The sequence below is a fragment of the Rhagoletis pomonella genome, unplaced genomic scaffold (genome assembly GCF_013731165.1).
Source record: "Rhagoletis pomonella isolate Grant_MI unplaced genomic scaffold, Rhpom_1.0 Rhpom_scaffold_00011, whole genome shotgun sequence".
NCBI classification, from domain to species: domain Eukaryota; kingdom Metazoa; phylum Arthropoda; class Insecta; order Diptera; family Tephritidae; genus Rhagoletis; species Rhagoletis pomonella.
In genome coordinates, this window is record NW_023458565.1 from 10,107,229 (window position 1) to 10,122,077 (window position 14,849).

At 33.1% G+C, this 14,849-nt stretch overlaps 1 protein-coding gene across 6 annotated transcripts in view; it reads left to right on the top strand.

The window, feature by feature from the left end:
• Positions 1 to 582: 582 nt before the first annotated feature.
• LOC118746601 (neurogenic protein mastermind) overlaps positions 583 to 14,849 on the top strand; it is a 245,926-nt gene continuing 231,659 nt past the window's right edge. For 3 of the 6 annotated variants that reach the window (XM_036480443.1, XM_036480445.1, XM_036480446.1), the window contains exon 1: positions 584 to 977. In XM_036480443.1, coding sequence (XP_036336336.1) covers positions 926 to 977 — 52 coding nt within the window. In that variant the 5' untranslated portion in view covers positions 584 to 925. Of the gene's footprint in view, positions 978 to 14,849 lie in introns of all 6 variants that reach the window. The other 3 variants (XM_036480444.1, XM_036480447.1, XM_036480448.1) reach the window with 3 other exon arrangements.

A 14,849-nucleotide genomic window follows, 5' to 3' on the forward strand; every position in this document is an offset into this window, starting at 1 on the left:
ATTTTCAGCTGATCGCTTCTCCACGCAAAATGGTTTGAGAAACTTTTTTTAATCCACAATCTAATCTAATCCAAGCGTCGTCAAATCGAAAAACAAAAGCAAAAAAAGATTCCCAGCGATCATATTAGCAAAAATTGATGTGAACAAATAATATTAATTAAAAAACACAATACTAGTCGAAATAGCATTTGGATTCAGTGAATAAGTGTCAAAGTATTGAAAACGCAAAAACCCAAAAACAATATTTAATTGTAATTAAAAAAAAAAACGTTTTTCTACAATTCCGCGCATATAGCATAAATATTGATATTGTGATAGTATTTGATAACATAAATATTAATAACTTTAAATATTAATGAATTTAAAATAACCGAAAAACCAAAACATTTTTTTACAAAATATTAAAATAAGCACAAAATATAACAAATTATTCTAACATATTCAAAACATAAAAAATCAACTAGCAGCTAAACGAATAACATTATCCACTTTAAATATCTAATTACTTCTTCGCAAAAAAGTAGAAAATTTAAATTTAAATTTTTGATATACGTTTTTCCAACTTTAAATTAAATGTTTAAATCTTTAATCAATACAACAACTACATACATATAATCTACGCTGTGCATATTGTAAAATTTCTATTTATAAAAGTTCTATCGCAAGGACATTGACATTACATAAATATCCTTAACTAACATATCTACGCACGCACACACACACACACACACACACACACATCTCGTATCGAAGTGAACGCCACACACGGTAGTATTTTGCAGAGCAGTAGCACGGCTTTGCCACGCATCATCAGCTTGAAAGGATTCAAGTGTGCAATTAGCAGCATTCCAATTGTACGTTTATCCAGTGGATAATTACTCGTATCGTCGTCAGTGCTTGCAGCTGCGTAAAACAAGTCACGCTGATGATGGGATACATCATGGGGTGTGCTTGTTTTAAAGGTAAAGGCTTTAAAGGTACATACAAACAATTTGCTTCTATCTTTTATGTATTTATGAAAATAACTAAACTAGCATAATTAAAATTAAATTAAGTTATGAACGTTTTACTAACGCGAACGTTATATGCATAACTAATTTTTCTTTCTCAGTGGCGTTGCCACATCTTACTGCCAACAAATTTTATTAAAAAAAAAAACTTTAGCCTTTAAAAAAATTTTTTTTGAACAAAAGTGCTCTGAAATATCATTAGTTGTATACCCATATTGCAATATTTTCATGCTTGTATGGTTGCTTTATGTGGCAACCATATTCAAAAATATTTGTTTGTTAAATTTAATTTACTTAAATGCCGATTAAAATTTTTTTTTAGTGTTTTAGTTAAAGCTTCTTAAATTTTTTTCTAAGTGGCAGCCTTGCTCAAAAATATTTAACAATTAATTTATTTTGAAACCCTTTCCTTGATGGCCAGATTGCAATATTTTCGTGTTTATATACATACATAGGTTTCACGATCTCCCTTTTTCGTTAGGTGGCAACCCTACTGAAAAATATTTCTAAAATGAATTTATGTATGTATGTTCTTAAATGCCCATTTTAAAATACATACTTTTCATATGATTTAATAAAAGCTCCCTCAAACACAGTTCGCTTTGTAGCTTTAACAAAAAATATTTTCTTCTATATGCCAATGTTGCCCAAAAATATTTCTACATATATAATTTGCTTTTATGAATATATCATTGATACGCACATTGCAATATTTTCTGGCTTCACAAGTTGTGAACTTTACGTTAAGTACTTTTGGAAGGCGGCAACTCTACACAAAAATATCACTTTATTAAAGTTTTCATATAATCCCTTTTATTTCATATAAATATAAATTTTTTGAAACTTAAGTTATCTAATTGATTCTTATTGCTCTGACGGGTGGCACCTCTAACCAAAGAGGTGTTCAGATTACAGCTTTTTAAAAATATACTTCAGTTTATTATACTATTATTATTATTTAATTTAATTACTTTTAAATTATGACTATCAACCCTGCAGTACGGGGGAGCGACTACAGGACTGACAAATCGGTAGCTACCTTGTAAACTTGCAGTGCATTTCAGCGGTTACTTTTACAAGGCAATGTCCTAGACGGCCATCGGCTCCCTCTGCACTACCGGGAGTTGCTTAGGTCGAGTGTTGTTAGCTATCTCGAAAATACTTAATTTTCATTACTACACATTTTCTTCATATACCAAAATATTGCTAAAAACAAGTTCTCTGGTGTTTTAAAGTATTTTCTGTTACTTGTATGCTTGCTTTGAATAAAAATGTACTGAAAGGTACTGATTTTTATAACATGAAAAAGTCTAAGGTACTGATTTCTTGCAAACAAATTCTGGCAACCCTAGCATCCGACTGGTTCGACTCTGCACTACCACGGGTTAATGGAGTAGCTACATACCTAGGAGTCGGTGCAGTAGCGGGTCAAAAGTAGAGATTGACTCCAGCAGTACTGGAGGGGAGCTAGGTGTGCGAGGGTAGTGGTAGCTGACTGTATATGGGGCGTTCCATACTAAAATGGAACTTCATGTGTTTGATTTGTTTCAAATTTTTAGGGTTGATGGACGGGTGGACTTTAGCAGTCAGCCGCACCTTGTGTTTTAAGAAAACCAGGTGGAATTAACAAATGAAACTTGGTCAGGATGTTAAGGCAGGTATCCTCTAAAACATGTATAACTAAAAAATATAAACAATATATTTGTTGTTAAAATTTCTTAAGTCGTTACACTTGATTGCCTTAACAAAAAGTGCATTTGTCACATACCTTCATATATTTAAATGCACATAACACTGTACTTAATACTTTACACACTTTTATTTTATTTTATCTTGTATATAAATCACTTTAATGCAACTTTTATTGACTTGTAAATTGCATTGAATTGCACCCATATTTACAATAACACATGGTTGCAAACTGACACATAACATGTGTTGCCATATTGTACAAACCAAACACGTACTAAGAAGGCAATGATTAAAAAGGAATATAGGGGAAATCAGTACAAAAGAAAATGAAAATTTACCGCTACTTTTATTCTGGGCGTTTATTATGCGGTATACGTATAGTACGGCATAAGTGCAGAATACGTACATTTCTCTGATTGGAAAAATATATATTGGGATCGATATGGGTCTTAGTCCTGATCATAACCATAATAGACATCACAGAAGGGAATTCTAGTTACCTTATCCTTTCCCAAAGTTACATCAGTTGGTGCACACCAAAAGGAGAATTCTATTTGGTAAGGGTTATAATCCTAAAGCCGCCTACGCAGAAAGGAATTCTACGCAAAAATAAATTTGTTAAAAAGAAATTTTTTTTTTATAAAAACTTGTTTTTTCATACATTTTTTTTAATAAAGAATAGGATTATTGTATGTCAAAAGAGAGGTACTTTTATTCCGAATTCCGAATTAAAAATCCGCTTTTATTATTCAAAATTCCAGTCTGGCAGCCCAAGTTTGATGTTATTTTGCTACCTTATTCATCGTTTATACGAAAACTTTAACAACAAATTATATAAGAACTATAGGGTTGCTAGAAAAAAGGGGGGTATTTTTGAAATCAGGGGGTCCTATTCTATAAATAATATAAATATTTTAAAAAATTTTTTTCTTGAAAAATTTTTCACATACAAATTAAAAAAAAAATAGTTTTTGAAAATATGCCATCTCAAAAAAAAAATTTAAAAAAATCACAATGGTGGCTCTGAATATTGCGCTATATATAGTATTACGGGGTGCACTCTACAGTAATTTGAGTTATGATTTTTTTTTCTACACAGAAGTTGAGTATAATGAGTACATTACAAATTTAATTTTTTTTTTTAATTTTCTCTAGATTTTTTTTGAGTCTTATAAACAGTAAAATAATATCATTATGTGGGTTTATATTCAAACGTGCAAGTACACCAGACTACAGCAAGCGCAGAACTCCTCCCGGAGGCCAACTATAATTTTACAAAAGCGTTTTAAGAGGATTCCATGATTATTCCATAACTTCGTGCATGTTTGCAATAAAATATGTACATTTAATATGTACATTTAATGCCTCATTTAACGCCCTTTCCCTTTGCCATTTTTTAATAATTTTTCTTTGTGTCACTTATATCCACAAAATAATTATTTTAATGCACAGGTATGGTATTTAGCTACCAGATGGGATAAGCTGTTTAGAATTAAAATATCCTTATGTTAGCTGGTAGCAAGTTATTGCATGTGCTGAAATTCTCACATGATTCCCACGCACAATGCGTCAAGCAGCCACAACTTTATCTGCATGCATTCATGGGCAAAAGAAATATGGTGTCATTCTATTAATATACGCAATTTATAAATTGTATATAGGACAGACATATGTTCATAGTTTTCATACTGGGTAGTGTGTGTTTGTACGTAATCGTAACCACATTTGTGGAAAAGTTATAAAAAAATGCATTTCCGTTGATTGCTCCTACCACAGATGCACTGCAGCTTTGTAATTTATTTGTGCGAAGTGCATTTATGGACTATATTCTTTGCCTTTTTGATATCCACTATAATTATGTATGTATATAGTTATGTAGGAAGAAGCATTTGTGCGTACACTTCTAAGGGAAGATGGAAGCATCGCTTATCAGCTAGGCTCCAGTTCGGAGATTGGATTATTTGTGATCAGTTTGACGTTAACAAAAAGAGCAGAAAGTAGTGTCAATTTCAACGAATAATCAAATTAAATTCAGATTTTTACGAAACGATTTTCAAATGAAAATGAAGGCTTTTTTGTTTTTTTCAAGAAATCTGTGGGTTGGTTTTTTTTGGCCATGGATCAAGGCCTCGCCTCGGTCATTTCTTCAGCGATCTTAGCACTTTCTGTTTAAGTCTCCACTTCTACTCATTTACTATACTTTCATAAACATCCTAAATAATGCTCTGGAGCATTCCAAACGCGCCAACTGCTTGATGCTCGAGTAACAATGAAGGCCAATTTTTTTAATTTTCATTTGTTTTTTACCAAAGCTTATACGACAGAAAGTTTTAAGTCGTATTGACACTAGAAATTAGCTTATTGAAAATTTGAAAACGGGTTTTCGCCAAGGAGGACCACTGGCAGAGAAAGTTCTTGTCACTTCCCAACTCCTGCTTGTTAACCGACTGCGAGATTGGTTCCTACCACTAAGATGAGGTTATAATGTGATCTTGCGATCTCGCCGGAAGTCTTACTCATTTCAATTAAAACAAAAACAAAAAACACTTTTGACTTCAGCAAAGTACTTTAAATATCGTTCGAGAGGATTTTGTATGTGCATATTTATATTGGGGTGATATTTTTTTTTTTCTGTCACCCACCATATTTTTTATTTTGAAATCGGTTAATCGGTTTTTTTGGTGCATAAGGACGAATGGGTATGGAAAATGGCCTTTAAAATTTTTTTCCTTAAAGATCGTTGAAAATTTGCAATATTTTTTTTTTTTTTTTTAAATATATATATATTGTTTGAGGACTAACGCACGACCTCATCATTGAATTCCGTCCTGCAAACTTTATTAACTTAAAAAGATTAAATTTATTAAAGGCGCATTTTCAATACCTATTCGTTCTTGTAAAATAAAAACTTTATTGTTTTTAAAGACTGCAGAATTTTGTCGCTCATATTGTTATTCTACATTGCACTGATTTTTATACCCGAGCGCACTTGTGCACAAGGGTATTATAACTTTGTTCACATAACGGTTGTTTGTAACAGGCAAAACGAATCGAGATAGATATAGACAAATGTATACATAAATGATCACAATGAAAAGAGAAATCCATTAAGCGGTGACTGTCTGTCCGTCCGTCCGTCCGTCCGTCTGTGCACACGATAACTCGAGTAAAAATTGAGATATCTTAACGATACTTGGTACGTGGACGGATGGTATTGAAAATGGGCTAAATCGGACAATAACCACGCCTACCTCCCATATAACGGTGATTTTCAGAAATACGAATACCGCCCACCTAACCGTTCTAGCAATTTGTACCAAACTCGGTACGGTTATTGTGCTTGCCACACAAAAGCAAACCGTTGAAAATTGTTGAAATCGGACTAAAATTACGGCCGTTTTTCATATAACCGGTAAATTTCAGAAATGCTTGAAATTTCGATATTTCGAAATTTAAGGACGCTAATTTACTTAAAATTTATACACACCGGCTTATCATGTAGCGGCAGCTTTCGGAAAGGTGGAAAACATATATCTAATACTTGCGCCGGGTATTTAATGTTCGGCTCCGCCCGAACTTAGACTTTCTTACTTGTTTTAAATAATTTTTTTAATTAATCATATCTTTAAAATTTCAAGTCCTTTAAACAAAAATCCTGACGTCGAAGTGAAAAACTAAAAATGTAGTTTTACTATATTTGGCCAATATTTTAATGAGTATATCTATTCTTTCGTTTGTTTTTATTTTTTTTTGTTTTGTCGCACGGTGAAATCATTAAAAATAAATAATTTTTTTTTTCAGCGAGAGAATTTCAAAATTAGATTTTCCTGTGTAATTTTGTACTCATCCTAATGCAAACCCATGTGTTTGCATATACTAACGAACGTGTTACATAATTTTATGTATAAACACATACATACGTTCAACGACCCAGAAAGACTACCTACTAGAAAACTTGTATACACCTTTTTAAATTCGACAACACAATTTTTTCAAATATGCTTTTACTTTTAGTGTTAAGGTTTTATGGCCTGATTCGGAGCTCAAAACTCATGGACTCAGGTAAGAATGATTCTGAACATAATAACCGGAATTATCATTAAAAATCCTTAACTGGAATTATCATTAAATATCCTTAATATATATAAAAATTTATAAGCGTAGAAACTCTTTTTCTCCTGCTGCGTTTTATGAAGTAAGACGAATCTTACTAGTACAATTTGCGAGTTAGATTGCATTTCAACAGAATCAAGGAAAATTAATTGCAAAGCGAAGAAAAAGCAAACGACAACTGTAAAAAATGGCACAAAAATCTATGTAGCCTACTTGTAGGCGCGTGACGTTTGACTGTTGCTCAATCACAACCCTGTGGGGAAAATCTCTAGTTCTGAACTGGGGTGCTTCTAGTACATTTAGACCCAGTACTGGTTCGCGATAAATCTCGTTTGCATGCAAGCAACTGGCAAATTTAACATGGCGATGTCCTAGGAAGTGTCCATTGCCCCCCGCTGCATCCCTTTTTCGATAGTTCCGAACTAGTCCTCAATTCTATAGTTCCGAACCAGTTCTAAAATCGACAGACGAAAGAAAAAGGTATTATGATTTTTCAATCTTTTCGGTTCTTCCGTGTGCGATTTTACATTATTTTCAAAGAAAATTTTTTTCAAATTTGAAATTAAATTTGTTTGAATGATTGTAAGAAATGTACGTTTACATACCTTTGGCTGTAGCTGACTTTGCAGAGGTGCTCGCTGTTATTGGTTAGATTCCAGACGGCCCCAAGATGTTAATATGTTAACACAAAGCTTTGTTTTGTATTACCAAACTATGAAATAGCATCTGCGAAGCACAGAATAGAAGTGTATTTGAACGAAAAAGCCGCCGAACACATATCTATGTAAAGTAAACAAGCCCCCCGCTGCATCCCTTATTCGATAGTTCCGAAATAGTTCTAAATTCGACAAATAAGATCTAGTTCGTTCTGCATCCCTTTTTCTATAGTTCCGAATCATTTCTAAATTCGTCACTTTAGATATAGATTTCTAGTGAAAAAAACTGAAAAAATTAGTTTCTTAAAAGTACCACTTTTCGCCGATTTTGGACTGGTGGAGATCTAGTTCCTATCGGACTAGTTCCTTTTTAGCGATAAAGACCTAGTACGGAACTAGAAATTTGATTCACTAGTCCGCGGTTTCCCTGCAGGGAAGCAACACTTCTATTTGTATGTGTAGGTACATACATGTACAACCAGCGCCATACCGCACACCGCACAGCCCACTTCTATTTAGTAGTAATGTCCAGCGGCATTTGTTGGACACATATGTATGTACTTGCGTGCGCCACAATTTGTGGCTTTAGTCGCCAGTCTCCTCACTGCTTACCCTTTCCGCCGCTTGCCTAATTTCGCGCACAGGATTTCAGTCAACTCCGCGCGTCATAGTCGATTTTTTTTTTTTTTTTTAATTTTCTTTTGCTGCTATGTTTGCATGCTCTCGGCTAGTGCACTAAGGACTTGATGTGGGGGCATGCGAGGCCTACTCGAAAGAGATTTTTTCGTAGCAAGTTTTATTTCTGCTTTACGCTCTAGTTTTTTTACTTCCTTTTTTATTTTCTTTCTTGCTTCCTTAGTTTAAACGCGCATGGAGCAAATCGGACTAAAAGTAGATAAAGTGTTAGATTATTTAAATTTTATGCAAAGCTTACTTTAGTTGTCGTTATGTGTTATGTTCTTTAGAAAAGTCCACTGACGATGTAACATAAATGTGTGTGTATTAGCGAGCGAACAAGAGTTAACTAGAACTTCCTATTCTTTTTATTTGTGTAAATAAAGGAAAAGATGTGTGTTTAGTCACAAGATTCTAAGCAAAGTAGTATGGGTAGAAAATAATATTTTATGGCTTTATATTATGTAATATACCATAAAATGTGCATTCACCTGAGCGGTATAAATTTTATATAAAAATTACAGAATATTTAGGTAACTACACTAAAAGTGAACATTCGCATGGCAATCGCAAATTCATACTTAAGGCTTGGGGTTTTGAATAGTTAGAATAGTTAGTTGAAGACAGTGTGGGATAAAAAAAGAAACAAAGATAAAGATGAAGATGAAAATGAAGATGAAGATGAAGATGAAGATGAAGATGAAGATGAAGATGAAGATGAAGATGAAGATGAAGATGAAGATGAAGATGAAGATGAAGATGAAGATGAAGATGAAGATGAAGGTGAAGATGAAGGTGAAGATGAAGATGAAGATGAAGATGAAGATGAAGATGAAGATGAAGATGAAGATGAAGATGAAGATGAAGATGAAGGTGAAGATGAAGATGAAGATGAAGATGAAGAGGAAGATGAAGATGAAGATGAAGATGAAGATGAAGATGGAGATGAAGAGGAAGATGAAGATGAAGATGAAGATGAAGATGAAGACAAACATAGAGATAGAAATAAATATAAAGGTAAAGGTAAAACAAAGATAAAGATTAAGATAAATATAAATATAAAGATGAATATAAATATGAAAATTGAGGTTCTGATTAAAACAAAGATACCATTTTTTTGTACCTATAGACAGGACTTTAAAATAGGGACCGGCCTGGCACAGGATACATTGCCATTACAGCATTATAAAAGAACATTTTAGTTGTCACAGAGAAAGCAGGCAAGTTATTTGCAAAGTCTGCTGCAAGTTTTTATTAAACCTTTAATCTATTTTTTAACTCTGTTCCATGCAGAAGAATTCCTCATCCATCCGATTACAAATCTATAAAGCAAATGCGCGTGAATAGTTAGAAAACCATTCATCTTGCCTTTAAGATTTTTCATGCTATTTTGTACATCCCGCTATCTACCTTATTTACAACTCCTGCGAAAAGGGGTGGAGCGAAGTGACGGACTCATAATCGTTGAGTGCAATAGAATGTTGACTTCACATACGCTTTACATGCCTTGCAATATGCAAATATGAATTTTCTTCTTCTTTTTCTTATGAATGCAATTGCATGTATGTATGTATGTATGTGTGTGAGTGTTACTTAGTATTGGTATAAGCATGGCGTCAACGCATACATCACCAAATTCAACGTCATGGCATCGTCGGAATTTAAATTTATTTCGCAATTCGCATTTCGCTACTCTGGCAGTGATTTGTTTTTGTATGTACAAGTTTTGTTTTCCCAAACGACGTCACTTTCCATAGCGCATATTGTGTTTGCACACTGCGCAGACGTTGAGAGAGAGCCACATATAATTTGCTATAATTTTATTGCTCCGCTATTTGCTGTGTCGTCTGTTTTTTTTTCTACATTTTTGTTTCGCCCGGCAGCACAAAAGGAAAATGCCGGGTAATGTCCGCAAAACATGGATGGCGCGTCTCTCGATGTGGCGGAGTGAGTGGTTTGTTTGCTGAGAGCAGAGGTACATTTCATTTTGTTTTGTGTTTTTCTTTTATTATCTCCTGCTCTCTTCACTCTACACATACTGGTCGCATGTGCCAATAAGATGCATTCTATTACAATTTCGCTGTGGCTACAGTTTGTGCAGCGGCTGCAGGATAAAGAAATTTAAAACTTTATATTCATTTCTTTAGTAAAATAAATTTAGGTATTCACAGCTAAGTTGTTATTTTTTAGTGTGTATTTTGCTTTAAAAAATAAAAAACGTAAATAGATAAGTAAAGGCCTGGAACGCGTGAAAACCTTTACCGTAATATCTTAATTTTTCTAATCTCTTTTTACCTATATGATTTCCAGATTTCTACTACTTCAAAGTCAAAGGTTTTTTTTTTTGATCCATTAATTGTAAAATTTTGCCGCTGCTCTTGCTCATTCACTTGTTCATGTTTAATCATCATTTTCACTACTTCAAACAGCAATTTATCTTTACTTGCTCAGTTCAGAAATTTTACTTCAACAATATGCATGTAAATATGTACTATTAATGTGTACATGTATTTTTAATATCCTTGCAGGAAATATTGAGCAATAGTATTTTAGTTTCTTAAGAAATTTTTTATTCACTTTTTAAAGCTAGCTGTTTTATTTTTGCCCAATGCAAACTAGAGAGGTTCAATAAGGCCAGCCGATGCTCAAATGAAATGAAAGAAGCTGTGTAGAAGGTACTGACGAAATAATTTTGTTGATGTATTTTGTAGCCATTTTATATGTGGGCTATAACTACGGTGATCATTGGTACCGATTTTGGCGGTCGGTACTGTGATTTTGAGAGTAAATTGTACCGCTGAATATTTTTAAAAAATCGGGACGTATAAGTGTAACGATTTTTCATATGTTTACCGATTAAGTCCCGATTTTCAGCGTTTTCTTTATTCATTTATTACGACTCTCCTTTTACTCTGGCCCAAAAATAATTTTTCGTACAAACGAGGCAGCACTTTTGTTATCACAAAAGACATACACCCAAATTCATAAAAAATAAGGAAGACCTTAACTGCTTTATAAATCAAAAATTTGTATGAAAATGTCACTTTATAGAACGCTATAAACTTTTTTTTTATTTTTTTATGAATACAAGTAAGCCATAAACATAGCCAGCATTTCCTATGATCTTTGGTTATGGTTTATTCTGTCCAAACTGGCACCCTTGCCATATTGCAGTCAACATTCTTGTCAAAGAATTTTTTTAAGGTTTTATAATCTTTTTTTAAGTTTTTTTTTTTTTAATGAAACGCTTCTATTTTGATTTTTAGTCAAATTATAAAAAAATAATACTAATACCCTCAAAAACTCGTGGATATGAAAAACTTTAGCTGTAGATAATAGTGTGGCGAAAATATAAATAGGGTAGAGACATTTTAGCTTTCTCTGGCTATTCCGCTTTCGATTATTTCATGTTTATTACTTTTTATGAAAGTGTGGCTCATTATCCAGCAAATACTATGAAAGTCGTATTTTAAAACATCTTCACCGATATACAGTCAGCGCCAAAAATATGAATACCCTGACGTTTTGAGGATTTTCTTTTTTTTCTCTTTATATTTGAAATATAGTTCATTCAACAAAAAAAAAAAAACAGCAGAACCATATTCTTAAATTTCATGTAGAGCTCGGGAAAATTCAAGAAATACCAAAAAAAAATTCATACAAATTTTAAAATTTCCAATTCCATTTCTTAGACAAATTTTGAGTATGCAATTTTGTATCCCATTAAATTTTAGTATAATAAGGTGCAAGTTTCAAGTCTCTTAATTTTTTTAAGGGTGGTTAGCAATTTCTTCCATATAACTCATAAACATAAACATATTTTTATACTACCCAGGATAAAAGCGGCTTACTTATTTGTAACTTCCATTTAGATAAAATTCCTAGTAAAGCTCTCTGGCAATGTGGGTATGTAAAAAAAATTTGCAGGCTTCGGCGTGAGCTCAATGTGGATAAAGTATTACAACTATCTATAATTGTCCTACGACGGCTTATTATTCCGTAGTTTTGGGCACCCCCGGCCACAGGATAAAAAACAACACCTACTAACTGGTCCTAACCGTGTTTATTTCCAACTAAAACATATATGATTTGCCGTCTGCGATCTCTTCCTTGTTTTGAATTTTTTTTTTTTGGATTTTTTCGAGTATTTATTATTTTGCTTGAATATATGTACTTGCGTTCTGCGCTTCACAGATGCTTTTTCATAGTTCGGAAACAAAACAAAAATCAAAAACAAAATGCTTAGCTATAATTCCAATAACATAAGAAAGTCCACCTGGGGGAAATAGTTGGTCATACGAAAAGTCTCCGCGGATTTTTGGGTAAATTTTTGAAAACAATTTTCTTTATTGAAAATCAATTTTAATCAACTATATATTTGCCATTGTTTTCTATGATTTTTTTGCATCTTTCGGGTAGCTTCATGATTTCCTTAGCGTCTGACATCTGTGGGTTATCGGTGAAAAACTTGGTCTAGTAGGTTTCAGGCCTGGCGTTCACAAGTATAAAAAATTTACAGTAACTCACATGTGGATCTTTTCTTAATATTCATATTTGTTTTTCAAGTAAACTTTTTTTAACTGTTCACGCTTTAACCAGCACCGTATAAATTTAACGTCAACAAAATTTCATAAAAATTTCGAAATATTTAATCTCAATCTCTAGAAAATGTTTGAGTTGATTTTAAATATATATCGCTAGCTTAGAGTGAAAAGTTGCTAAGTCCTAATTCAAAAATTGTGCAGGAGAGGAAAAAAACTTCTAAAGCCATTTTCTTCAAGTATTTTGCAAAATTTTGAATACAGCATTTTGCCTGCTTAAAGCAAACCAAAACTCCATACGAACCAGACGAATTCGATCTTTATTAAAAGATTTTGTACTATTTTCGACTTATCGAAATTTCGGAGTTTTTTTGGACTTACTATACACGAGAAAACATAAAACAAGGTCTTTTTCAAAACGATGCATTTTTAATTTCTCTTGCCTCCTGTATCAAAATATGAGTTTTCATAAAAAGCGGACTTAGCAACTTTTCACTCTAAGCTAGCGATATATATATGTTTATATGGAAACAATAAAAAAGTTCGAAAATTTCACCAAAATTGGTTTTTTTTTTTAAGTTTGAAACATCGATTTATTGGATTTTGGTTAAAGCATGAATACTTTTATAAAAAAGGTTTATTTATAAACAAAGCGAATATTAAAAAAAAAAACATAAACATTTGAACACTGTAGTGGCATTGAGTGCTGCTAAAATAATGCTATCACTCCGCAAGGATTTGGTTTTTAATTTTTTCCTATTTATTATACTGCGATGCTCGAGTTTCATCATTTCATTCCTACAAGTCTCATAGTAATCATCTGATACGAACACCCAATAAGTATGTGCAGAGTAGTGCACTACGAGATATCTTATCCGATCCCCTCTAACCACAGCTCTTTCTTTGTTCCTGCTGTTTGAGTGCCGGCTCGTTAATCTTAATTGTGCTGACAGCGACACAACAACAAATAATACAATCATGTACATAACAACAATAACAATAACTATTTAACTGTAGCTATAGTAGTATACTTAGTAGTTGTGCAGATAACTAAAAGAAACAAAAAAGAATAATCGTCACTATAAACTAACATCACCAACAACAAAAGCAACATTGAGTATCACCCAGCTGCACCAGTGGCAGCCACAGCAGGGAAGCAACAATCAAGCATTGCCAACAACAACAATGCCTGGTGGCTTTTCGTTTGATGAGCAGCAATAACTGCAACAACATGTGATTGTTATCTACATACATAAATATATACATAGATTCTACGCCGTGCTTAGTACTTGGCGAATTTGCGAATTTTTGTGTTGTCTGTGGACTGGTTTATTAAATTGTTGCTTTGCATAACGTGAAAAAGAAATTAATGACTTATAAATACATATGTACATACATACATATGTATGTATTTTGTTTAAAGTAATGGCCTTTCTACTAAAGTAAAGTTTTTTGATAGTCATAAATTAGTATTGATCTTTAAAACTCCAATTGTTTAGTAACCTGCTTTGCAAGCAAAATATAAATTTATTTCGACCTGTATGTATGTACACTCACGGCGAAGAGTATTTGCCCAGAGAATTTTTTACAACATATGCAATAATTTTTATTTTTCCCCGCTAGTTTTTATAAAAATTTGGTTAATTTTACAACAAAAAACATAATTTCCAAACTTTGTGCAAAACAATAACACTCATCAAATTTTCAACTTTTTAATCAGATTATTTTGAGAATGCAGTTTGTAGCCCATTAAATTTTAGTTTAAGAAAATGGAAGTCAGTTAGCCATAATGGCTGCTAAAGGTCGGTCTTTTCACCTAGGAACTGTGACAAGCTAGGCTCCCAGCTCCCACTTTCTCTATTCCCCAGAGACGACATGTTTACAGTAGAAGTTGTTGAAAGAAGCTTTAAGGTTGATATATGTATACAGCGAGGTGACCTGGAGTAGCTCTATTATAGAAAGTCACGTCCAGAGGAGCACAATACAGTGGTACATAGGCGCCTCTAAGACCCTGAGGTTATTGGAATAGGCGTATATAGCCCGAAACAAAAGCTTTCAATGCCCTTGGGAACCTATCGAAGCATCTTCCAAGCTTAGGTCTATGCCATTGGTCTGTGCGCAGAGATTAACCTTCGTAGATATTATCAAAGTGAGCTATCTAT